General features: G+C 41.9%; 1 protein-coding gene across 1 annotated transcript; it reads left to right on the forward strand.

Annotated features, from left to right (window-relative positions):
* Positions 1–233: 233 nt before the first annotated feature.
* Positions 234–3,185, forward strand: LOC115269852 (dachshund homolog 1-like). The gene has a single exon (XM_029878634.2). The coding sequence runs from the start codon at positions 2,500–2,502 to the stop codon at positions 3,172–3,174; it is 675 nt and encodes a 224-aa protein (XP_029734494.2). The 5' UTR covers positions 234–2,499; the 3' UTR covers positions 3,175–3,185.
* The last annotated feature ends 21,715 nt before the right edge of the window (positions 3,186–24,900 follow it).

Here is a 24,900-nt window from a genome sequence, read left to right on the forward strand (position 1 = left end):
AGTGTTGTGTTAACACACGGCTGCCACCGTCGTCATGCGCATTGTGTGTCCTCCACTGCTGAATCAATGTGGTGTGGTGGTGGCGGCCAAACAACAATAACGAACAGGTGAACGCCACCCCCGTCTACCCTCCGTCGGATTTCGATCGGTCGGTCGGTCCTGTGTCGCGCTGCTGTTGGGGTGGTTTTTGCTGCAACCTGTGCGAGCATTTACCACCACTTGTTTGCTCGTCGTCCGTTGCGCGACTGTGTAAGGGAGTGGTAGCTGCTCGAATTTTCCCTTCGATGGGGTGTTGGGTGAGAGTCCTTTTCCCGAGGGTGATGGGAGAGTGCGCGGGGTGGATGCAGATATGGTTGGTGCGTTTTCTCCTAGGGGTGAGTGGCTGCTGGGTGGGAATGAGATGGAAGATGAAGGGTTCATCGAGGGTGGTTTGGCCGTCTGAACGTAGTCCGATCGTCGTCACTATATGTTTTCTTTCCTCTGTGAGCGCTGTGTGCTTCCTGTTCCTCTACGTTCTCGATTTGGACCGTTTTTCCGTTCTTTCTCGTTGTAAATGCTCTTTTCCGACGCTAAGTGAGTGGGGAAAGTGTTGCGAAGTGGTGGAAAGTGAAGTTTAGTGGAGTTTGACGGTGGAAAGTCGAGAAAAGTGATTTTCCTGGGAAAGTGGGCGCATTTTCGCACTGCAATAGGAAAAATGGTTCTCCGTCCTGGGCTCGTCGTAGTGGTGGCACATTTGATGGGTTTGTTTGTGTTGGTGTGGAAAATCGAGCAGTTCGAGTGAATGGTGAATGGAAACCTGTTCGAGCTACCAACAACTTGTTAGAGGGTTTTCGTTTTGAGAAGGATTCTACCGCACGGTGGTGTTGGTGCGGAAAACTCGTCTGTAGGTGGTCGAGTGTTGAAATAGGCTATAGAGATTCGAGTTTGCAAGCATGGCCGCCGGGCCCGGTTCAGTGTTTTGTTCTATTCGGGAAGAAAACTGGTGAAAAATGGATCAAAGTTGATCCGAGAGGACCGATTGAGGTTCCTGAAGAAAAGGATTTATGTGTCGCTTGGAAGGATTGTGAAATCTGACTCCAGGTTGCCTTGAAGGTCCCCCAGATACGAAGGATGAAGTGACTCATGAATTCAGAAGCTCGGTTTGTTCGTAGCTGTAAAGTGTTGTGTAATTTTGCCTTGTAACTATAGTGGGAAGCAGTTAGAAGAACAGGTCAATTGGTAGTGTGAGAGGTTGCTCTTACTGAAGGACACCTGCTGGATCCTCACCTGTTAGAGTTGGATCCCGGATAGCGGCGGTCAGTGCCATGTCAGAAACCGTCGTCTCGTCATCATCGTCGCCAGCTACCGCAGTCTCCGCAGTGGATTGGAAGGCGGACTGCAACCAACTTTCGGCTACTTGTTGCATCGAGTTGTAATTATTTCATACATACATTAGTGGATGACACTGACTGTCCGGCAAACTCTCTCGATGTGAACCGAAGCGAAAACACCTGCAATACTGTAGTAAATGAAAAGCAATTGAAGAAATCACGAAAATACAACGAAAGCAATACCCATCCTGTGAAAATGAAGAAAGATATAAAAGAGTAATCATCTATCATAGTATCTAGTGCAAGTAGTTTGGAAAGCAATTCTCCCCAGTTTTTACGCGTTACAATCGAAGATTATAGCAATAAATATTTTACACTCTGAACTTTAAAACTCGAAATAAATCAATACCACTGCAACTAAATTGAGTGGAAAGCGATATTCCCTTATTCGTCCTGTGAAGAAAAGCAAAGTGTCTCCAAAGCACGTCGGAGGAAGTGGGGAACTCGCCCGAAACTACCCCATAACAACAAGTGTTTTACGATTGTTTTCCCTAAGCACATAAATATACACATTGACTCACCTATATTGGTCCCCTGTCGCCGTCCTGCGTCACCCTCCACAACACCTGTGACCGCCACCCCCACCCCCAACAGAAAACCACCACCCCCAGAAGCCGAGTCAGGAGCCGCAGCAGAACTCTCACCCACACAGCAGCGCAATACAAACATTGAAACACACCAAGGAAAAATCAACAACAACTCGAACCAGGAGACCCAGCTCGAGCGAAAGAGCACCAGGTCAAGCCGTCTCGCTTCGGTGCACATATGATCCACACCAAGACCAACAGCAGCAGCACAGCCAGCAAGTGAATAGCGAATAGCTCCTCCACCGCTCGCGACTTGGTCGACGTGACGCGACGCAAGGATCCGTGAGCCCCATTAAAACATATTTCATAAATCCAACAAGTGTGTTGTTTTTCGGCGAGCGACCCCATCCCACTCCCCCCGAAAAAAAAGAAGAAACAAACCACCCCTCGACTTTCCGGTTTTTCCTCTTTCTATCGATTTATTAGCCCTACACCTACGTGCGCTCGCGGCCAGGTAGCAACCACCTCACGCGGCCAGCACAAATAACATTATTGAGACGACGACGACGACGTGGATCAATCCAAACAGCGACCGACCCGTCATGCCTCGTTGCTACATCGTCAAGAAGCAAATAGCTGTCCCTCCGGCCCAACCACTACCACCACCACCGCCCCCAACACTATCCATTTCCACATCAGCAGCTGGCGGCGGTGGTGGGGTTATTCCCTACGGACGGCTCACTACTAATGGCCTTCCCGTCACCATCCACACCAACCACCACCAACCGCCGGTCTCCGGGCTGGGACTCGGACTCGGCAGCAACAGCAGCAACGCCAGTCAGATTACGATTATCGGGGGTGGGGGAACCGTCGGAACCAGTGCAACGGAAGTGGGTAATGTGATTGTGAAACACACCAGCAACGGCGGCGCGGTGGTCCCAGGAGGAGTGATCTGTAGTCCCACTCCGGCGACAGGACCCGGTAACAGCAGCAACACCGGAAATGTGATTATACTGAACAGCGTTAGTGTGATCAGCAGCAGTAGCAGCGGCAGCGGCTGCGGAGTTGCGGGGCCACTGGGAAGTGTTATTAGTGGCCTTGGTCCGGCGGCCATCACTGGAGGAATCACTGGGAGTACGGCCACCGGTGGAGTGATACATCGAATAGTGGATGATACTGCGGGGCCTACGGGACCCACCAGCCCGACCGAGGCCTGCGTGGCGCCGATCTATTACACCAATTTGACGGGCGAGAATCAGAATGGTAAGTGGATTTAATTACTTGAAAGTGGGCGAACATGAAACAAAATACTTTTACTTTGTAGCTGCACATCTATGAGTAATTTGACATATTAACTTGCCTCAATGCAGCCTCAATGAGGTGCAAACAACCTTACTTAAATTACAAGCCGTGCACCCAAAAATCCGATCCAGAATGGACAATGATCACAAGATCGAAGAAAAAAGGACGTTAGATACATACATTTATTTGTTCAACATCATTAAGAGGCGCTGTCCATAAACTACGTAGACTCATTTTTGGTCATCTCAGACCCCCCCCCCCTCCGTAGATTTTTGTTCATACAAAATTTTCAAAATTTGTATGGACCGTAGACTTTGGCCTGAACCCCTCCCCTAAAGAGTCTACGTAGTTTATAGACAGACCCAGACAAGACATAATCAACAATACTCGGTTTGTGGCTGCCACTCTCCATCCTCGATCGCGCCCAATGCTCGCCAGGTCACGCTCCACCTGGTCCGCCCATCGTGCTTTCTGCGCTCCACGCCTTCTTGTGCCAACCAGATCAGTTGCAAACACCAGCTTTGCAGGGTTGTTATCCGGCATTCTTGCAACGTGCCCTGCCCACCGTATCCTTCTGGCTTTGGTCACCTTCTGGATGCTGGGTTCGCCGTAAAATGCAGCGAGCTCGTGGTTCATCCTTCTCTGCCACACACCGTTCTCCTGCACACCGCCGAAGATCGTCCTTAGCACGCGTCGCTCGAAAACTCCGAGTGCTTGCAGGTCCTCCTCGAGCGTGGTCCATGTCTCGTGCCCGTAGAGGATCACCGGAATCATCAGCGTTTTGTACATGGTGCACTTGGTGCGTGGGTGAATCTTTTCCGACCGCAGTTTCTTCTGGAGCCCGTAGTAGGCACGACTTCCGCTGATGATGCGCCTCCGAATTTCACGGCTCACGTTGTTGTCAGCCGTCAGTAAGGATCCGAGGTAGACGAATTCCTCCACCACCTCGAAAGTATCCCCGTCTATCGTAACATTACTACCCAGACGGATCCGGTCGTGTTCGGTTTCGCCTACCAGCATGTACTTTGTTATTGAGGCATTCACCACCAGTCCGACCTTTGCTGTTTCGCGTTTCAGGCGGGTGTACAGCTCTGCCACCGTTCCAAATGTTCTGGCAATAATGTCCATGTCGTCCGCAAAGCACACAAATTGACCGGATTTTGTGAAAATCGTTCCCCGGCTGTTGAGCCCGGCTCGTCGCATCACACCTTCCAGAGCGATGTTGAAGAGTAGGCATGAGAGTCCGTCACCTTGTGGCAGTCCCCGGCGAGATTCGAATGGACTGGATAGTTCACCCGTAACCCTCACGCAGTTTTGCACACCGTCCATCGTTGCTTTAATCAGTCTAGTCAGCTTCCCAGGAAAGCCGTTTTCGTCCATCATGCTGCATAGCTCTGCGTGGTCGATACTGTCGTATGCCGCTTTGAAGTCGATGAACAGGTGGTACGTTGGGACCTCGTATTCACGGCATTTCTGGAGGATTTGCCGTACGGTAAAGACCTGGTCCGTTGTCGACCGGCCGTCGATGAAGCCAGCTTGATAACTTCCCACGAACTCATTCGTTTTAGATGACAGACGACGGAAGATGATCTGGGATAGCACTTTGTAGGCAGCATTCAAAATAGTGATCGCCCTGAAGTTCTCACATTCCAAATGGTCACCTTTCTTGTGAATGGGGCAGATTACCCCTTCCTTCCACTCCTCCGGTAGCTGTTCGGTTTCCCAGATCCTGACTATCAGCCGATGCAGACAGGTGGCCAACTTTTCTGGGCCCATCTTGATGAGTTCAGCTGCGATACCATCCTTACCAGCTGCTTTGTTGGTTTTGAGCTGGTGAATGGCATCCTTAACTCCCCTCAGCGTGGGAGTTGGTTCATTTCCGTCCTCCGCTGCACTGGCGTCGTCGTTTCCTCCGTTGCCGTGGCCTCCCGTGCCTACGTTCTCCACGCCGTTCAGATGCTGATCGAAGTGCTGCTTCCACCTTTCCATCACCTCACGTCCGTCCGTGAAGAGGCCTCCGTCTTTATCCCTGCATATTTCGGCTTGCGGCACGAAGCCGTTGCGGGATGCGTTGAGCATCTGATAGAACTTCCGTGTTTCTTGATAACGGCACAGCAGTTCCGTTTCTTCACACTCCGCTTCTTCCAGGCGGCGCTTTTTCTCCCGAAAGAGGCGGGTCTGCTGTTTCCGCTTCTGTTTGTAACGTTCCACGTTCTGTCGTATCCCTTGCTGCAGCATTAGGGAAACAAAGCCCAAAATGCCAAGGTGGAGTAAAATGGCCCATCTCATAAAATCATTCCTGAATGGGACTTGATCGTTACTATAGGTGAATGGTGTCAAGACATGTTTGCATCGAACATTTTTCTAGAAGCTAGGCCGCCAAACCCACGAAAAATCTTTTGATTTCCCAATGAAAATTGGCAACTTCCGGTTTTTCATGCTTGCAATTAAGGTTTTCTGGTGATTTTATTACCAGCCAAGTGTTTCCAACAAGATTGCGGTACACATGGAGACGCATGATTGTTGATGTCTACGCTTTTCATGTTAGGGGTCATTCAAATATTACGATCATCGTTTTGTGGGGAGGGGAGTAACACTCCACTTATTAAGTATACCAAAAAAGCGGGACAGGGGTGAAAAGGAGTTGAAAATGCCCGAAAACTGGTGGACGTATTTTTTGAATGTTTTCATGAAGTGCCATCTTACCCCATGGCAGATGATCATTTTGCACCACTTCCGTTTTACGAATCAGTTTTTAAAATCGCTAAAAATCAATGAAAATGCAATAGTTTAATGAATAGTTTAGTTGTAGTATCGAGCAAATATTGTCTAGTTCCTGTTATCACTTTGAAAACCCAACAAATGAGGCTAATTATCATTGAAAACGATGAAAGTTTTAAGGATGATATCTTACCCCACATGACCCTACCGCCCTCGCTGAGTTCTTCTCCTCCAAAACCGTTCTGCACTCTTCGTCGATGGCTGCTTTCACTGTACGGCCTCGAGATTCTGCGCGTATGCTGAAGCGACATCCGGTTTTCTTCAGTCGCTCTAGGTTGTACCGTGGTGGTCGCCAGTACCGTACATTGTTGATGACGGAGAGTTTTGGGCGCAATTTGACCATCACCAGATAGTGGTCGGAGTCAATGTTGGCGCCACGATAGGTCCTGACGTCGATAATGTCGGAGAAGTGCCGTCCGTCAATTAGAACGTGGTCGATTTGAGATTCTGTCTGCTGCGGTGATCTCCAGGTGTAACGATAAGGGAGGCTCTATTGGAAAAAGGTGCTACGTATGGCCATATTTTTGGAGGCGGCGAAATCAATGAGTCGTAGGTCGTTTTCGTTCGTCTGCTGGTGGGCGCTGAACTTACCAATCGTCGGTCTGAATTCCTCCTCCTGGCCTACTTGAGCGTTCAAATTTCCTATGATGATCTTGACGTCGTGGCATACGCAGCGATCGTACCAGACATGTCCAAACACTGCACTGCACGAGGAGTCGCTGCTGAAACACACCACCGTGGGTGCCAAGCCACCACCTAGCTCTCCGTGTTTCAGAACGAACACGCACCGTGTCGACCGTGTCTGGCTCAACACCGGTGTCGGTGGCGGTGCTCAGGCACTGGGCACGGTGTTTGACACTTCGGGTAACACGGAGCCCGAGTGTTTCCGATTATGCGAAACACTCGTGCGAGTTCAAGCGCTCGGTGCCGTTCGTTCTCCAGCACCAGTGGCAAATACTGTTGGTCGACGACGAGAGTGAAGTACTTGGCGGCTCCTTTTGTGTCTTCCTCGTCCCTTCTGACTCAGTGCCTCAGATGCAGCCAAGCTACCACGCATTGTGGCCGAGCTCACTGCTTTGGTGTTTCATACAATCGAAAACACTCGGCCTCCATGCCCAACCAAAACTGAAACACGGAGCCGAAACTGAGGCTCGAGTTATAACACCGACACGAGTGTTTCGCCAGTCGCACTGCGTGTTCATCAGTAGAAGCTGAACGAAGGTGGTGATATGAACACACACGGTGGTGTGTTTACGGGCAAACACGCCACCGGTGCGGCACGGTTTGGTGTTTTGCCCATGTCTGGATCGTACTCGCGTTCGAGCTGCGCGTAAAATGCGTCCTTGACATCAGTACTTCCGGAGTGTGGGCTGTGCACGTTTATTATGCTGAAGTTGAAGAATCGGTCCTTGATCCTCAACCTGCACATTCTTTCGTTGATCGGCCACCAACCGATCACGCGCCTCTGCATATCACCCATCACCATGAAAGCTGTACCCAACTCGCGTGTGTTTCAGACTCTAGTTTAATTTAAAAACACTTCACTAATACTTTACTTTTGCAAAAGAAAATAAAAAATGAATAACTCTTTTAAAGAAAAACTAGAAAGGACGAGCAAATTCCTTTTAATTCTACTACTGTGCTTATCTTCGGACAGATAGGCCTATTTTTGTCCGAAGATAAGCACAGTAGTAGAATTAAAAGGAATTTGCTCGTCCTTTCTAGTTTTTCTTTAAAAGAGTTATTCATTTTTTATTTTCTTTTGCAAAAGTAAAGTATTAGTGAAGTGTTTTTAAATTAAACTAGAGTCTGAAGTAACAAGTTCTACTAAAGCTCTAAAGTAATAGTAAAGTCGCGTGTGTTGCCGCAGCTCTGGTAGATGGTATGATTACCTCTAAACGTTCGCACCATGGATCCTGTCCAACACACCTCCTGCAGCACTACGATGCCGAACCCGCGGTCCTTCAGTAGATCGGCGAGTATGCGGGTGCACCCAATGAAGTTGAGAGATCGGCAGTTCCACGTACCGAGTTTCCAATCGCAAGTCCTTTTTGTTCGCTGGGGTCGTTGCCGTTGGTCTCGGTTCGTATTATTCTGTTGCTGATTTTCCGTTACAATGGTTTTTACGGCTGGCTCGTAGGGCCTGACACCATACCAGCCCCCTACTTTCAGGAGGACCATAGTGCACAGTTAAGCTTAGAGTCCTTCCCTGGCATTCGGACGTAGATCAGCCGACCCTAACATGGAGATCAGACGCTGTTGTGAGCCGCTTCTCCTGGAGAATAGACGCTCAGGTTGGCCGAAGCGAACCCCCCCTTGGTCAATGGCAATCATGCTATAAAGTAATATTGTTAGTTTTTTCATAACGGATTTGAAATTCTGGCGTAAAAATAATGAAAAATAATGTTTACATAAAGTAAAAAATGCTTTTCACGAGTGCATTCACGGCATTGATCCCAGATTTAATGAAATTCGTGCCAGACCCGCATATACGATAATCATAAAACGTGCTTAACCACTCATTTGGGATACAATTCGAACAGTATGCGGTATTATTGAACCGTCTACATTACGGTCCGTGTATGGTGTTGGTTTATTAGGGGAGTCCATAATAAAACTGCAAAAAGAATTTGAGGCTAATTTTTTTTTTAATTCTCTGTAAAATTTGTCGTGCAATCTGTTGTGCTACTTTTGCGAAATCCAAAGACAATTTCTAGTGGATCTCTGCGGTAATCTCTGGAGAAGCTGCTAGTCGGTCATAATAAAAAATGAACACTTTACAAAAACTTGTTCTAGTCCGGCTGCTTGGAGTTTATCAATTCCATTGCACCTGACTGGGAGACGACACGTCGTGGCAGTACCTGATCACTTGACACATGGTAATTAGCTGGCTAGATGCGAATATCAAAACGGGACATGCCACAAAAGTTCAGCCTATTGGACGCAGTGGCTTAATTTCCCCAACAGGGGAGGAAAGAAAAGTCCGACTGCTAGGGAAGGTTCACAAAACTTTACAGACATCAACAAAACCTTTACCGAAAAAAAAATCCCGAATAAAAAATCCTTATTCTTCTAAGAACTTTATAGAAAATTGTTCGAAATGTTCTCAAAAATTCTCACAATCTACAGGAATTGTTTGACTCCGCAATTGATAGAGTTTTGGAATTCCTCTAGAATTCAGTCGAAAAAAAATTTCTTATGGATTTCTGTTTTTTTTTTTTCTTGAGCTTGATTGACCGCCCGTAGATGCTACTCCAGTACCACCAGAATAGCTACACTCACACAAGGAACCAATGAGATTATCCGCCGGGGACTAGCAGGCATCTTCAGTGTGTGAGCGTTAATGATCTTCTATTTTAGGCGACAATTTGGGAAGAGGAAGGAAGTGATGATTGCAATCGTTTGTATCCACATCAGACCGAATGTGTGTCTGCACAAACTCATACGGATGTCGGAGTGTTGGTGGGATATGGTTGGCAGAGGGCTCACACATTGGTGCGTGGATGCCAGGCTTATAGATTAGTGCGATTAATACTATGAAGCTAAAGCAGCACAGTTCGCTTAATTGCATAACTTGTAGGCGTTATCTGATAGATTTACACCGTGCTGTTAAAGTTGGAAGGAAGGGCAACGGCTTTTAAACCGTTTCTGGCCCCAGCGATGGCTATGAACATACGAATATAAAGAGAGAATAGTATAGAGGAAGTGGATAGAAAGATACAAAATAGAAGGAAAGGGAAGGGGCAGGGATTGAACCCAGGACCCTCTGCATATGAACCAGAAGCAGTAGCCACTAGAGCACCAAGCCCGTCTGATTACCATTTTTTTCTTAAGGACAAACTTTACAACGTACAAAAATGGCAGCCAAGATGGCTTCCTTCCTCCCTCACCCTCTTATCATTCTTTAAAGTGCGCAACATATGCAAACTTTACCGTAATTCCGGGCAATGAGATAAACTCTCAATTTATGCAACTTACCTGCAATAAAACTAATTCAATATCAAAATAAACTTAAGGGTATAACAAGTCCAATCTTCAAGTAAAGCACTAATTGTCGTCAATTGGTGCACTATTTCCACAGAGAACAGACATCCAAGCCATAACACATTTTCTTTCGAACGCAGTGTAAGAAGTCAAATATTTTTAGTGTTGCCCGAGCAGAAGCACCAAACAAGATAATAACAAAATTATAACAACCGTTGCACACTGGAGTAACAGGGTCCATTTCATGGCCAAAAAGTTTTAACACGTTTTTATAGTGTATTATGTATGTACTAGCGATAAAATTGTGAATTTAGATATTGAGGAAGCATTTTGGATTATACATAGCCATATTAATCCATTTAAAGGCTAGAAATGATTTCTTATAACCTCTCTAAGGACAACGCTTATTTTCACCCCCAAAAATCGCTTGAAGCGTCGAACATTTTTATTTGACAACACTGAACACAACTGAAAAATAATTATATTTCCATGAAAAATATTGTTTGGAAACAAGGACCACATCGTTTCATTCTCCTAGAAGTGTGAGAGAAATTTAATTATTTTATAAGTGTAGATAACGTGTTTATGTCTTCAGCAAAGTTGTAAGGAGTGTCATAATTGGGAAGCTTGCTGAACAATTGTTCAATTTTCACAATTTTTGGGAATTTGGGCCGTTATTTTTGAACGGCCCCTTAAATTCAGTTTAAATGTTGTACCTTTTTCTAGATATTTTGGGAATCACATTTTCATTTTGGGGTAACTTTTATAGTGCCCTGGAAAACACATTAAAACTCAAAAATTGACCATGGATTGAAATTTTAGGAGTTTGAACATGATGATAGAAGCCGTGTGGAATATATCAGTTTGATTTTTTCTATTAGAACATGGCATTTTAACACAACTTTATACATAAAAGTAAGTTCGTGGAGTACTGAGTGAAAAACTCAATGAGTTTAGCTATAAAATACAATATTTATCTGAAAATAATTTCTTAACGGTGCATCAACATATGATTACGTTCTACAAATAGTGAGCTCTTTATTTGAGTTGTTTTTGATTTTTTTATAACAAATTTTGGACTCAACAGTTCTAGCTACATTAGATTACAATTTCATTGCATACATTTAGGCGTTTATCGGTGTGGAGATTTCTGCCCAAATTTACTAAATTAATTCCATTTGACACATTTTGTTAAGAGATATAAGACCAGTTTTGTATTCTGCTATGATCTATCTAAGTGGCCATTCATTGAAAAAAAAGTCGAAACGAAGTTGCTTTTCGAAATTAAACCTAAATTGTTACTAAAAACTAGTAAAAAAGGTGTAAATTTCAAAATGTTTTATTTTTTCGTCTGGTACTTTCTGGTACTCGTTTTCTTGCGATTCACAAAGGATATGCCTTATATTTTATTGTAATTTTATCCAGATCGCAGAATGCTGCAGAATCTAAAAACTTTTTGAATGCTGAAAATGGTTCAAAATTGACAAAAAACATAGTTTTGAAAACTCTTCTGTAAGAGAGCAAAATAAATGAAACCAGATGATGTTTTTTGTTTGAATGATACACCCTTAATAGGAGAACTGTGTTACATACTCAGTTATTTTTTCAAACTGTCAATATTTCGATAATTAAAGTTCTTCCGATGAGTTATGATGCAAATGAAAAAAACAGTAGTGAAAATCGTCAAATTTCGGCATTTATTCTTAAAAAAAATATGCATCCCAAAGTATTTTATCGATTGCCACATGATGAAGCATTACTTCATTTATCTTTAAAAAATATTAGACTCTGGAAAACCCTGAAAAAAAATTTTCGACTTATGGCCAGGAATTTGGCCCATTTATGCCTGTGTGCGTTGTAAGAAACAACATAATTTGATATAATTTTGTTGTAAGGATACCCAGTAGATAACTGACACTGAGGAACATTACAAGTGGTAGTCGAAATATGCGTATCTGTCAAAGGATAAGCAAAGTAGGGCGGGCACAGATGAAAATAATGAGATTTACACGTGGGCTTCGTGGCCGTGCGGTTAGCGGCGTCAGTCGTCTAGGCGTTTCGTAAGCCTCGGAGTGCGGGTTCGATTCCCGCTCCAGTCGGGGGAAACTTTTCGTCGAACGGAAAATTCTCCATTGGGCCACTGGGTGTTCAGTGTGTTGTCCGTTGTCTCGTGTATGTAATGTTCAGTCTGTGCCAGCCTTTGGCTGAAGACGGTGTAGTGTCTTTTCTTTTTTTCTACACGTCATGTAAACTTCAGCTTTGTCATGTAAACTTAGTGTTATGATGGTTTACCTGAAATATCATGTAAATTTGTGTTATATGTCATGTAAACACACATTCATGCTGAATTACATGCCATGTAATGGAAGTTTGCATGATATTTTATGACTTTTACATGATATGTCAAGTAAACTTCTGTGATATCCCATGTTCCAATCATGTGCATCATATGTTACAGAATTTTACACTCTTTTTTCGATCTGTGGGTTTAAAAGGTACGAAACTGATTACACTCATTCAAACACTTAAGTGTTACTTCGCGAACTATACGTTTCAGGAATCCCCGGTCAACAAACTGGGATCATTTTACTGATTTGGTTCCGGCCAAATTTCATGGATACTCACCATCCATTATTGACACTCCAAGTGATTTAGATGATGCCATTAATACTTCAACGTCCTTCATCAAGGCAGATTTCAAAGAAGCTTGCCTTCTACGGTCTGTGAAGAAGAACCCCTTGATGGGGAACTCTGATCTGGCGAAGCTCAGGAAGCAATGTAGAAAGAGTTGTAACCCAAAAGGTCAAATGCCGAAACGTTGAAAACGAGTAATATGAGCAAATAGTGAGTGCTTCATTCTTTTCCCGAGCAGAAGAGAATAACAATCGCATAATAAAAAGCGTTATTTTGGCAAAATAACTGAGTAATGAAATCAGTTATTTTAATGTTATTAACATAACATATTATGTTATAAAATTGCGTGTCATAAGCGGCAAAATAACAAATATAATAACAAAAAAATGTTTCTGTAAGACCAATTCAATAACATGTTTTGTTTGTATCAATAACAACTTAATAACAATGAATTTGGAAAATATTACAATAACAAATTTTGATCTTCAAAAGTTATTGATAACAAACCAAAAGCAATTTTTTTTGGACCACCCTTTAGATAGAGTTATCCTAATTGCGAATTATAACATACACTCCCGTTCAAAAGTTTGGGGTCACCCCCTCAAAAACATGCTATTTTTTAGGCCCATGTCTCCGCCAATTTGCGTCCGATTTCAAAACCCTAGGTTTCATTCAATAGATAATAAGTCAAAGAAACTTTAAACATGATTTAAAAGGAACTTTTTCAAAAAAATTTGTATGTAAACTTAACCCAAAGTTGCCAAATTTTCTTAAAAATGAATATAAACTTACGGCAGTGTCGCCGGAAGTTGGGTCGACCAAATTTTAAGATGAGAGCGGTAATATGACCCATTTTCTATTAGCTTTCAACTGCTTTTTACAGAACTTAGCTAAAAACTCTAGAAAAAAAGTTATTAAGTAAATTAATCCTTTATGTCATCGACCAAAAGTTTAGGGTCACCCCTCAATATGATGTATCGGCCAAAAGTTTGGGGTCACTTTCGTAAAACATGGAAAAATGATTTGGTGATATCTTCGTCATCTATAGTTCAATTTTAATTATTTTTGGCTCATTTCAAAGATAATTAACTAAATTTATGTTTGATGTCTTCAACTTAACGTATTTAACGATTTTTGTACACCAAAACCTCCATTTAGGTAATGGGTCGGGACTGCCTAAATAGAATTTTTACCTAAATGGATTCATTACCTAAATGGATTCAATTCATTACCTAAATGGAGTACAAGGTTGCAAAGATGTTTAACTAGGGAGAGTGACTCGAATAGGAGATTTAAACATGGTCATGCGGAGTTTCAGAGAACTTTCAAGGGAGTTTCTGTAGGGGAGGGGCTTCAGGGGCGTTTTTAGGGGTTTTGGAGGGTCTCAGGTGAAAATTGTCATGCAAATGACTAGCTGGGCACGGAACACAAAAAAACCTGAAAATTTCCGCCAGACTGAAAAATTGTTGAATGTCGGGTCAATGTCGGGTAAATTTTTATCGTATGTTGGGCCACTGTTGGACCAACATCGAACAGCTGTTGGGTCTATGTTGTGTTTGGAGGCCAAAATAAAATCAGGTGAATGATAGGTTAATGTCGGGTATGACGTCATCAATCTTAAGTACTCCAACTGTTCTGAACACAACCAAATTCTATTTAGGTAACGTTACCTAAATGGAGGGACCTAAATAGATTTTACCTAAATGGATCCTACCTAAATGGAGGTTTGAGTGTATATAAAAATGTTATGTAAAGTTAGCACATTTTACCACGCTTCAAAAAATGAGGCAACTTTACTTTAAGTTTTAGTATGTAAATTTCAACAAATATGTGTGTCAATTTCTTGATTTTGCTTTGGCTGACCAAGCCATGTGGGAAATTACACCCGAAGCTCTCGACAATTAAAAATAACTTCCTCTCCCGCTTTGACATACATGTGCACAACAGACAATGTGTTAGATGTTCATCTAATCCCATCCGAAGGGGGTTTGGATTGTGAAAAGAAGATAACCATGTGCGATTGTGGAATCGAGTTCAGTTCTAGGCCTGCTGGCGACGGAGATAGTCGAGTGACTCCGTAGCTTGAAGGAATAGAAGCGCCCGTCTAGCGAATTGGGAGTCGTGAGTTCGAGTCTCACCGGAGTACGTGGATTTCTTTTCATAATTTCAAATCTCAATTTGTTCATCGAGCACATGTTCTGTTGTGCACATGGATGTCAAAGCATTTTCAACAGTGTAATTTCCCACATGGCTTGGTCAGCCAAAGCAAAATCAAGAAATTGACATTTGTAAGGTGCTACGGTCACCCTTACCGTATTCGGTCGGCCGAGGACCGACCCGTCGAGAGTCCGACTGCACACTAATTGCCATACCAATAAGTGATTGGAAGGCAGTGCCCGAAGCTCTCGACAATTAAAAATAACTTCCTCTCCCGCTTTGACATACATGTGCACAACAGACAATGTGTTAGATGTTCATCTAATCCCATCCGAAGGGGGTTTGGATTGTGAAAAGAAGATAACCATGTGCGATTGTGGAATCGAGTTCAGTTCTAGGCCTGCTGGCGACGGAGATAGTCGAGTGACTCCGTAGCTTGAAGGAATAGAAGCGCCCGTCTAGCGAATTGGGAGTCGTGAGTTCGAGTCTCACCGGAGTACGTGGATTTCTTTTCATAATTTCAAATCTCAATTTGTTCATCGAGCACATGTTCTGTTGTGCACATGGATGTCAAAGCATTTTCAAATATGTGTGGTTCAATGTCTTTGCAGTAAGTATCATTCATTTTGTTTCAAATAAGCCAAGAAGAATTAAAATTGAATGAAAGATGACAAAGATATCAACAAATCACTTTTCCATGTTTTACGAAAGTGACCCCAACCTTTTGGCCGATACATCATATTGAGGGGTGACCCCAAACTTTTGGTCGATGACATTAAGGATTAATTTACTTAATAACTTTTTTTTTTCTAGATTTTTTAGCTAAGTTCTGTAAAAATCAATTGAAAGCTAATAGAAAATGGGTCATATTACCGCTCTCATCTTAAAATTTGGTCGACCCAACTTCCAGCGACACTGCCGTAAGTTTATATTCATTTTTAAGGAAATTTGGCAACTTTGGGTTAAGTTTACATACATTTTTTTTTTGAAAAAGTTTCTTTTAAATCATGTTCAAAGTTTGTTTGACTTGTTATCTTTTGAATTTTTGAACTTTTGAACGGGAGTGTATGAGTCTAACTATTTCCGAGGAATTTCTAATCAACCAAGTATTACAACATTCTGAGATTGTCTATGGAATGGATACGACTATATGTAACTGGATACAAAAAATGATTAAAAAGGACATAATTTTGTTCATAAAATAATAAGCTAACAAGAATAATAATTAGAATAATTAGCTAATATATACGGAATGCTGTAAAGAATTACAATTTAAAAACTTGTTATTGTTGTGATATTGTTTATCAAATATCACAATAATAACTTAGTTTGCTCCATAGCAAAACATGTTATTTAAATGTTGTTTAATGGGTGCATATTAATTGCTGGATAATAACAAAATAAAATTGTCCAACAAAACATGTTATGAAAAAGTAATTCCTTGATAAGTTAATAATAACAAAATAGGATATAAAAACAGGCTATGTTATTTTGTAGTTATTATTTTGCTATTCTCTTCTGCTCGGGTTGAAGGAAATTATTTGTTGAGTTAGAGCAAGTGCTCAGAAATGGATCACTTGTTAATTGAAGATTTGTGTTGGCTTGACAAAACGTTTTTTGGTCGCATGGCTGGTAATTGAACCCAAAGCCACCCGCATATGAAGCGGACATGTGATCCTGTAGTGCAGTTGCCAATTCGGTCTAAATATTTTATGAACTGACTAAGAAATCGACTACAGTAAGGACCCGATTTTGTCAGCCCCATTCTGCGACAAACTTTTTACTCTCATTATCTTTTGGACAAACTTTAACCAATTATTTAATGATTATCATCAAACTACAGCTGAAATGCAAAACATAGAGGGATAAAAAGTTTGAAAAACTATTTAGGTTTTTAAGGAGAGCAAAAAATGTGTTCCGAAAAGGGGCTGACAAAATCGGGTCACTTATGTATATCCGTTTCAAAAACGGTTCTGCTGTGCTGGGTGAGTCCACTGAATTTGAAAAGTCTCCTAACAATCATTCGCTGCTTAACAAACCAATTACAAGAGAATTAATCTTCGTTTCCGAGCAACAGAGCACCCATCTTACACATGTATGCGAGCCCTCTTAATCAACTCCAGGTTTCCCCCTCAGGAGACCAAGCTCATCTTCCGAATCATTACAAAAGCACTTCTCCTGATCAACTTTTAATTACTTTATTAACAAACCCAAGCAACCGCACGGGAAAAATCCAGCTCCGCAAATCTCGATTCCGGCCCGCTCCATTTCGGGGCATTGAGTTCATTCCACGCACAGTTGAATCCAGAGCGTTCAGTAGTAGGTATTCAGTCCCTGGAGCTCCAGTGTAGGACAGGAAAATGCCATTTCCCCAGCCATGCGTCGTCGTCGGACTGCGTTTGTTCCTGTGACCCACAAAGAACTGCCGAAAAACGATTCCACCCTACTTCCTCCTCAACCAACTGCCGTCCAGTAGTCGTGGAGGAGGTTGACCAAATCACGCACATGTAGAGGAAATCTGTGTGAAATGCGCCTTCGAGGTAGAAAATTTTATCTGGAGTTTAGCTGTCGCGTGTTCTACCCCATTAGCTCCTTCCCAGCCCACCCTCCTTCCTCCCAGCCCACCTTTCCGTTTTGGCTTGTTATAACGCTGAGCCGGGTTCGGTTTGGCCCCCCGGTTAGGTGGGGCGAACCTTCATCAACTTTATCAACACCCTAATTGCGGCTATTCAGGTGTAATTAACAAAGATTCGTTTCCTTTCACCTTTCCCCTCTCTTCTCTTCCATAAAACGGCGGTGGTGGTGGGTGGTGGCATGCTGGCTGGCTCGTTGTTGAGTCGCCCCCTCGAGGGTGAAACTTTCTTAGGTCCTTCCGCTTGGGCACAGCAGCAGCAGCAGCAGCGATATGCTTTTTATTGGAATAAGGTTTGATTGCGCCTCCGCGGGCGCGACAGAACGTGCCAGCAACACCATCTACTACACTTGGTCAGTTGTAGGATAGTCTTGTTCCATTTTTTTTTCGAGGATGCGCCCCAAAGGCAATCTGAAATCACTCGTCGTCGTGTTCTAACCAAGTCTGACGGAAAGGAACAACCAGCCCATAACCGCAACTGGATGAGCTTGGCAAAAAAAATCCGTGCCGTTTGTTGTTACGCCCCTCCGGTCAAACTGGTTTCCGCTTGGATGATGAAGATTTTGGGCCGAATTTAAACCGCTTGACCGTACTTCTAGCGAGGCGTGTTACGAAGGGTGGTGAGGAAAAAATCCACTTTTCACCTGACTCTCACCACGGTACACGGTGTGTCTGGCGGAAGCAAATGTTTGTTGATGTTGATAATGAACCTTGGCGTGGTAGGGGAATACCTGTAAGTTAAAAGAAATTCAGGTTAGGTACCTAGGCTCAGTATACCAGTTATGGCTATAGTATCTCAAATTCGCCATAGTTGATTTTCAACCTTTAACGATACAAATCAACAAGAAAAAAAATATGTGAACAACAGATCACGTTCACTAAAGATGATTGCACACACTTCACAATTTTCTCAAATTATGATAGAAATAAATCATTTTCCTTAAAATTTTGGCTTCCTTGTACCCTATTTCGCCATAGTGTACCAGTTATGGCTAAACCCATAAGGAATGCATGTACCTAAATAGTGTGAAGTGGAACCGAAATTACAAAATGTGTCCATAACTTGTACAGGGTTCCTATCATTGGCACACGCCGCAATGCAATAAATACTAAAAGAGGATTTGGCTTCGTTTCTATATTTTTCCTGTAAAGTATGAAAATAAATCTATCATTTGACATATCGACGACATTCGTCGGTCTTCTTCTTATTTTTGTAGAAATAGTTTTCCTTAGGTAGTGCGATAACTGGTACAGGCACCCTACTGTTCCTTTCAATTCCACTAAGAATTTGCATCCTCTGGCAGATACGAATTTCAACCTCAACTGTAAGGTCGTCTTCAGTGTCTCGTACTTGACTCGACTCAAGTACTTAACCCGATTTTCTTTTTACTTTAAAATGTTTGCGTTATTTCATGTTCTTTGACGCTATAGTTTAACGTTTAACAGGCTACACTACACTCTTAGAAAAAAAAACATGTAAATTTAAGTTCACTTGGAGGCACATAAAACGAGCGGTCCGTTTCACACAAATTTACATCTTCTATCACAAATAAAATCGAGCTAGCAATCGCTAGAACCAAATCAACAAATAAAACATATGAATCCAAAATATTGAACTGGATTCGAACCCTGGTCCGCTGGATGAGAAGCACTCACTTTACCTCTCAGCCATATCATCGAGTTGGAAGAGAGACGATAAATGTGAAACAATTTCTACGTACCTGGTCAGATAGGTTTGTTGACATCGTATGCAACCAACTGGAACTTACATGAAGAATGTTAAGTCAAATTTGCCATTCCGTCATGAAATGTTTGTGTACGTTGATGGTTTACGTTGTTTGGAGAAAATCAAATGTCATAAAAGTTAAAAACACGTACTGGAAAATTTTGTAGTTAGAAGACACGACATGTTTCTAATTGACAAATTAAGAGTGAAATTTGTAAAAAAAATCGGTTTCTGGTGGGATTCGAACCCACGACTAGCGAATACGGAGTCATGAGTTCGAATCCAGCTAGAACGCGATTTTTTTTTTACAAATTCCATCTCTTAATTTGTCAATTAGAAACATTTCGTGCCTTCTAATTACATGGTTTTTCCAGTTTGTTTCAGATATACCAGTAAGTCTGGTAAAACTGGCAAAGAGCAATATATATCATTGTTAAAAACACGAATGCCTGAGAATCAATCCTTTTAAGCTACTCCAACATCCAGAATGTACATGCAACGAAATCGATTTTTACGCTATACGATGCCTCAAGGTGATCAATTTAGTGCATAATAATCGTGAAAAAGCCTTTTGCGTGCAAAAGTGAAGGCGATATACACGCTAAGAAAAAGTTACTCTAAAATGAGTAAGATTCACACAAAACTGAGCTAAACTGGAATAGCTCAAAAAATGAGTAAATCGCATTTCCATCGATAGCGCTGGCCCAAGTGCAAAAATCCAACCAATTTAAGCTGTATAATATTCTTCAGATCAGCAAGAATATTATACGACTTAAACTGATGAGATTTACGCACTTGGGCCAGCGCTATCGCTGGAAATGCAATTTACTCATTTTTTGAGCTGTTCCAGTTTAGCTCAGTTTTGTGTGAATTTTCTGACCGTGTAGGCGTATTGCTGACTGCATCCCAAATTGGACTGACACAATAGTGTGCACACACCTTCAAAGTGTGATTGCAGCGCAGGGTCAAGTCGGATCGAGTTGAGGTCTTCGGTGCACTTATTCCTTGTAAATGGAGGATCCGAAGCAAATGTGCACTTTTATCACACTTTTAGGCGTACCAAAAAAAGTGTGATAGTCCAATTTGGGATGTAGTCTGCAATATACGTTTCATGCGAAGATGCACAACATTGTATGCAAGACAATCGATGTTGTAGCGAGAAAACTCGTTGGATCTGCGAGGTGCACGTATGTGGCAGCCCTAATCCTACCTAATGCATCTGACAGGAGCCAACATCTATCTTGTATCCACAATGGAATCCTTTGTGGATACACAAATGTTTACATACAACATGTTGGATTCTTAAAGATGGCGTCCTAGCACCCTGAAGGCGAGGTGATAACAAAACGAATTTGACAGACGCAACGTAGTAGTCGGATTTATTCAGAGCACAGAAAGACAACATACACACAGAAAAAATTATTCATGTAAAATTCAGCGAGAAATCATGCACATAAAGGGAATGCTAGAGTTAGGGCATATTTACATGAGATATCATGTAAAATTACATTACAATCGTGTAAATTTCCGCAAATAGTCACGTAACCGGTTGGAGTCCATGATGGTTTACGCGATGGTTGGCGGAAATTTACACGATGGTAATGTAATTTTACATTATATCTCATGTAAAAGTGCACTAAATCTAGCATTCCCTTTATGTGCATGATTTCTCGCTGAATTTTAATTACATATTTTTTTCTGTGCAGCCAATAAACACGAAAAATGGCGACGTTTGCGACGAAATTACCCAAAAAATTGAGTTTTGTTGCCAGTTTTTGCGGGTGTGATGCAAAATCTTTCGCTAAGTGATTCGCGACCTGCATAATGGATCATTGAAGCCGACTTTTCCGCCGCTCACCGCATCAAAACAAAAGCGTCGGTAACACAGTGACAGCAGTCGAGTTACGTCAAACACACACGGCTACGGTGGCGCTATCTGTTCATTTCATAGCGGCCGTTTTAGTTATTTTAGTGATCCATATGCGAATTCTGGTTGACTGGGTAGAAGTGTGCCGTATGCAGCAAAGGAGTCCTGCGGATGAAGAACTACCTAGCGACGACGACTTTGGTTTGGCATTCAGATGCTAGATGGCGCCAGTGGTGTCAAAAATATTCAAACACCTGTATCGCAGAATCCTACCAGGATAGAACAATGCCGTCTTTGGCAAAGTTGTTCAGCATGCGAAAAACAAGGCAGACAATTAAACGTTCCATAATAAATACAAAATTTCCCATAAATAATTTAAAAAGTCCCAGTGAAGAAACAGGGCTGTAAGCAGTAATAAATAACAAAAGTTCCATAAACAAATAAAAAAATGCATAAATAATTCAAAAGTTTCAATAAATAATTGATTTTTGAGCAATTAAAAACGTCAAAAATGCAATGAATAAATCAACTGTTGCAATAAAAAAAGCCATTTTTCCCACCAAATAACTTCGAATTTTCCATAAATAAATCCGATTTTTCCATAATAAATTAGAAAATTCACAATAAAAAAATATTGAATAAGCAATAAAAAATTCAAAAAATGCAATAAAAAATGACGAAATTACCCATGAAAAACAAATGCAGGAAATTATGAGACAGTGAAATGCTGAATCGCACTTATATGACTGAAACGACTGAAAAGCTTGCGTAACTATGATTGCAATTTATCGAGCAATTGCTTGCTGTCCGAACTCGCTATCGCTCGTCGGACCTAAAAAAGGGATAACATCTATGTTTGCATTACACCGGGCAAATTCTTGGATCTGTGGTTTGCCTAGAACTGAATCGATGCAGTTACGGTGCATCGGATATCGGAAACTTCGGCGGCCTTCTGCCGCCTCAGTTCCTCAATCCTCTTTGCGGCTTCGCCGCATGGTCTACTTGATTTTTTGGCTCAAAATGCATTTACGTTTATTGCTCATTTTTTGACATTTATTGATTATTTATTTTTTCGTTTATTGCACTTTTTGAATTATTTATTGCTTTATCGATATTTTTTTATTGTGAATTTTCTAATTTATTATGGAAAAATCGGATTTATTTATGGAAAATTCGAAGTTATTTGGTGGGAAAAATGGCTTTTTATATTGCAACAGTTGAATTATTCATTGCATTTTTGACGTTTTTAATTGCCCAAAAATCAATTATTTATGGAAACTTTTGATTTATTTATGCATTTTTTTATTTGTTTATGGAAATTTTGTCATTTATCACTGCTTGCACCCCTGTTTCTTCACTGGGACTTTTGGAATTATTTATTAAGAATGATGACTTTCTTATGAGTCGTTTATATTTTAGCCGAAAAACAATAGATAGTAGAGTAAACATAGATACGCGGACATCCCCGAGTAAAATGTTTCAAGAGTACGACGGCTGAATATGACGTCATGCGTGGTCATGCGCTCCATCGGTGTTGTCGGAATCGTAACGTCATGCTCGTTCGGATGATTTTGACAGTTTGTTTGGATACACCGGATTCATCATCGCGGATCTATGTTGATTCTACTGTCTATACGAAGAACTATCTGACATCTGATTCCTTAGTTCGTGGTTTATCCACTAGGTGGCGCATTATGTCAAAAAGTTCAAACACGTAAATCTGCAAACTCTAATGAACTAGAAGTTTGCGGTTCTCAGCAAAGTTGATTGGCAAGTAAAGAATCTAACAACAGCGACTTTGGTTCAAGAATCGTCCACTAGGTGGCGCCAGTGTCATAAGTATTCGAACCGTCGTTAGTAAGCTTATTCGGCAAGCTAAGAGCTCAATTGGGTGGCGCCTAATGTAAAAAGCACGTATATCTCGATGATCTAATGAACTAAAAAAAACGGCTTCAGCATAGTTGTGCAGCAGGTTGAGAAGTATCTGACAACGGCGACTTTGCTTCAAAAACCTATATCTTCAAATCCAAATTGTTAGAAGTTTTGTTAAGTCCTTGCTACCTCCAAATCCAATATTTATTATGCGATGCGTTTGTTTTTCTTGTGATTATTACAGAAATTCCACCAAAGCTTAATCCATGGTATATCTACAAATTTCCCTGAATATTTGAGCAGGGATTCTTATAACCTTGGATTTCCAGTAATATATACAAGAATTCCTTTGTTGCCGTTCATAAACCACGTGGACTTCTTTGGGGAAGAGAGGGTTTGGCCAAAGTCTATGCTCCACACAAATTTCAAAGTTTTTGTATGGACAAAAGTCTACGAGGGGGTCTGAGATGGCCAAAATTTGATCGATGTGGTTTATGAACAGCCTCTATGGAAATTTTGCCATTTTTTACTAGTATTTATCTAAAGGTTTGTCTAGGGATTATATCAGTAATTCTCACATTGTTTTCTCAGGAACACCTTATTCTTCTTCTTCTCCTTCTTCTTCTTCTTCTTCTTCTTCTTCTTTATGGCTCTACGTCTCCACTGGGACTTGGCCTGCCTCGCTTCAACTTAGTGTTCTTTGAGCATTTTCACAGTCATTAATTGAAGGGCCTTCTTTGCCTGCCATTACATGAATTTGTATATTGGGAGTCGAGAAAATTTTCCCGACCGGAACGGGAATCGAACCCACCGACTCCGGATTGGCGATCCATAGCCTTAGCCAAAGGGGCTGTCCATAAACCACGTGGTCATTTTTTTGGGACTTCTCAACCCCCCCCCCCCCCCCGCGTGGTCATTTGTCCATACAAAATTTTTTATTCGTCCATACAAAATGCTCATAAGCCGAACCCCCCCCCCCCTCATGACCACGTGGTTTATGGACAGCCCCAAATCTCTCTACTGTGCTCTCTCTCGCTCTATATTAGAGTACTGATCGGTTGTTTGGGCACCCCAGTACAACAATGCTGTCCAAAGGATCGAGTCTGTGCAACGACGGTTTCTAAGGTATGCACTACGGCGGTTACCATGGTCGGATCCGTACCGACTACCAAGCTACGAAAGCCGATGCCAGCTTATAAACCTGCAGCCACTAACGGTTCGCAGAGATACTGCTAGAGCACTACTTATCTCGGATGCCCTGCAGGGGAATATAGATTGCCCGGCCATTTTGGAACGCATAAACCTCAACGTTCAACCACGAGCTCTTAGGAACAACTATATGTTACGATTACCAATACATCGGTCTAACTTTAGCATGTTTGGAGGTGTCAACGGACTGCAGAGAATTTTCAATAGGGTCGCGTCACTTTTCGATTTTAACCTAACCCGTACCATTCTTCGCAGAATGTTAAGTTTGTTTTTCTCTAGACCAGATTAACCGTGTTTTTTTTTTGTTTTGTGTTTGATGTTTTACGTAGATTTGACCATGTATTTTAGAACTAGGACATTTAGGATTAAGTATCATCATTTGGGCTCATACGTAGCCTGTTAATGTTTAACCATTTAAATAAATAAATAGCCACTAGGCTAACTGGAGCATCTCTTAGGGTTTTCCAGCAATATAGCATTAAAGCTCTTAATAAGGGAGCGTCTATAAATGACGTATCATTTTTTTACTCCTCCTCCCCCCTCTTAGCATATTTTCCCATAACTAATACATGACCCGTCATACAATCCAAAAACATCCGGACACCATGAAATTCACTTGAAGTTTGTGTAGGGGTTTTTCTTCTTCCAGGCGAGCTGTTACTGTATTGATTAAACTGTTTCACGAAACTGATATTTTTATGATACCTGATAGCAGACCCACCGTGCGTGTTGATTGCTAAGCAGGAAACAGGGATCTTCGTAAGAAGATTATGATGTTTTTGTTTTAACGGCGTTCTTCGCTCAAACCTACGGGCATGTAATATAATAAGAACTGGTTG

This window comes from Aedes albopictus, chromosome 2 (assembly GCF_035046485.1).
Source record: "Aedes albopictus strain Foshan chromosome 2, AalbF5, whole genome shotgun sequence".
NCBI lineage: Eukaryota > Metazoa > Arthropoda > Insecta > Diptera > Culicidae > Aedes > Aedes albopictus.

Excerpts from the sequence above, each read along its gene's own strand:
- LOC115269852 (XM_029878634.2), top strand. The coding sequence starts at position 2,500 with ATGCCTCGTTGCTACATCGTCAAGAAGCAAATAGCTGTCCCTCCGGCC.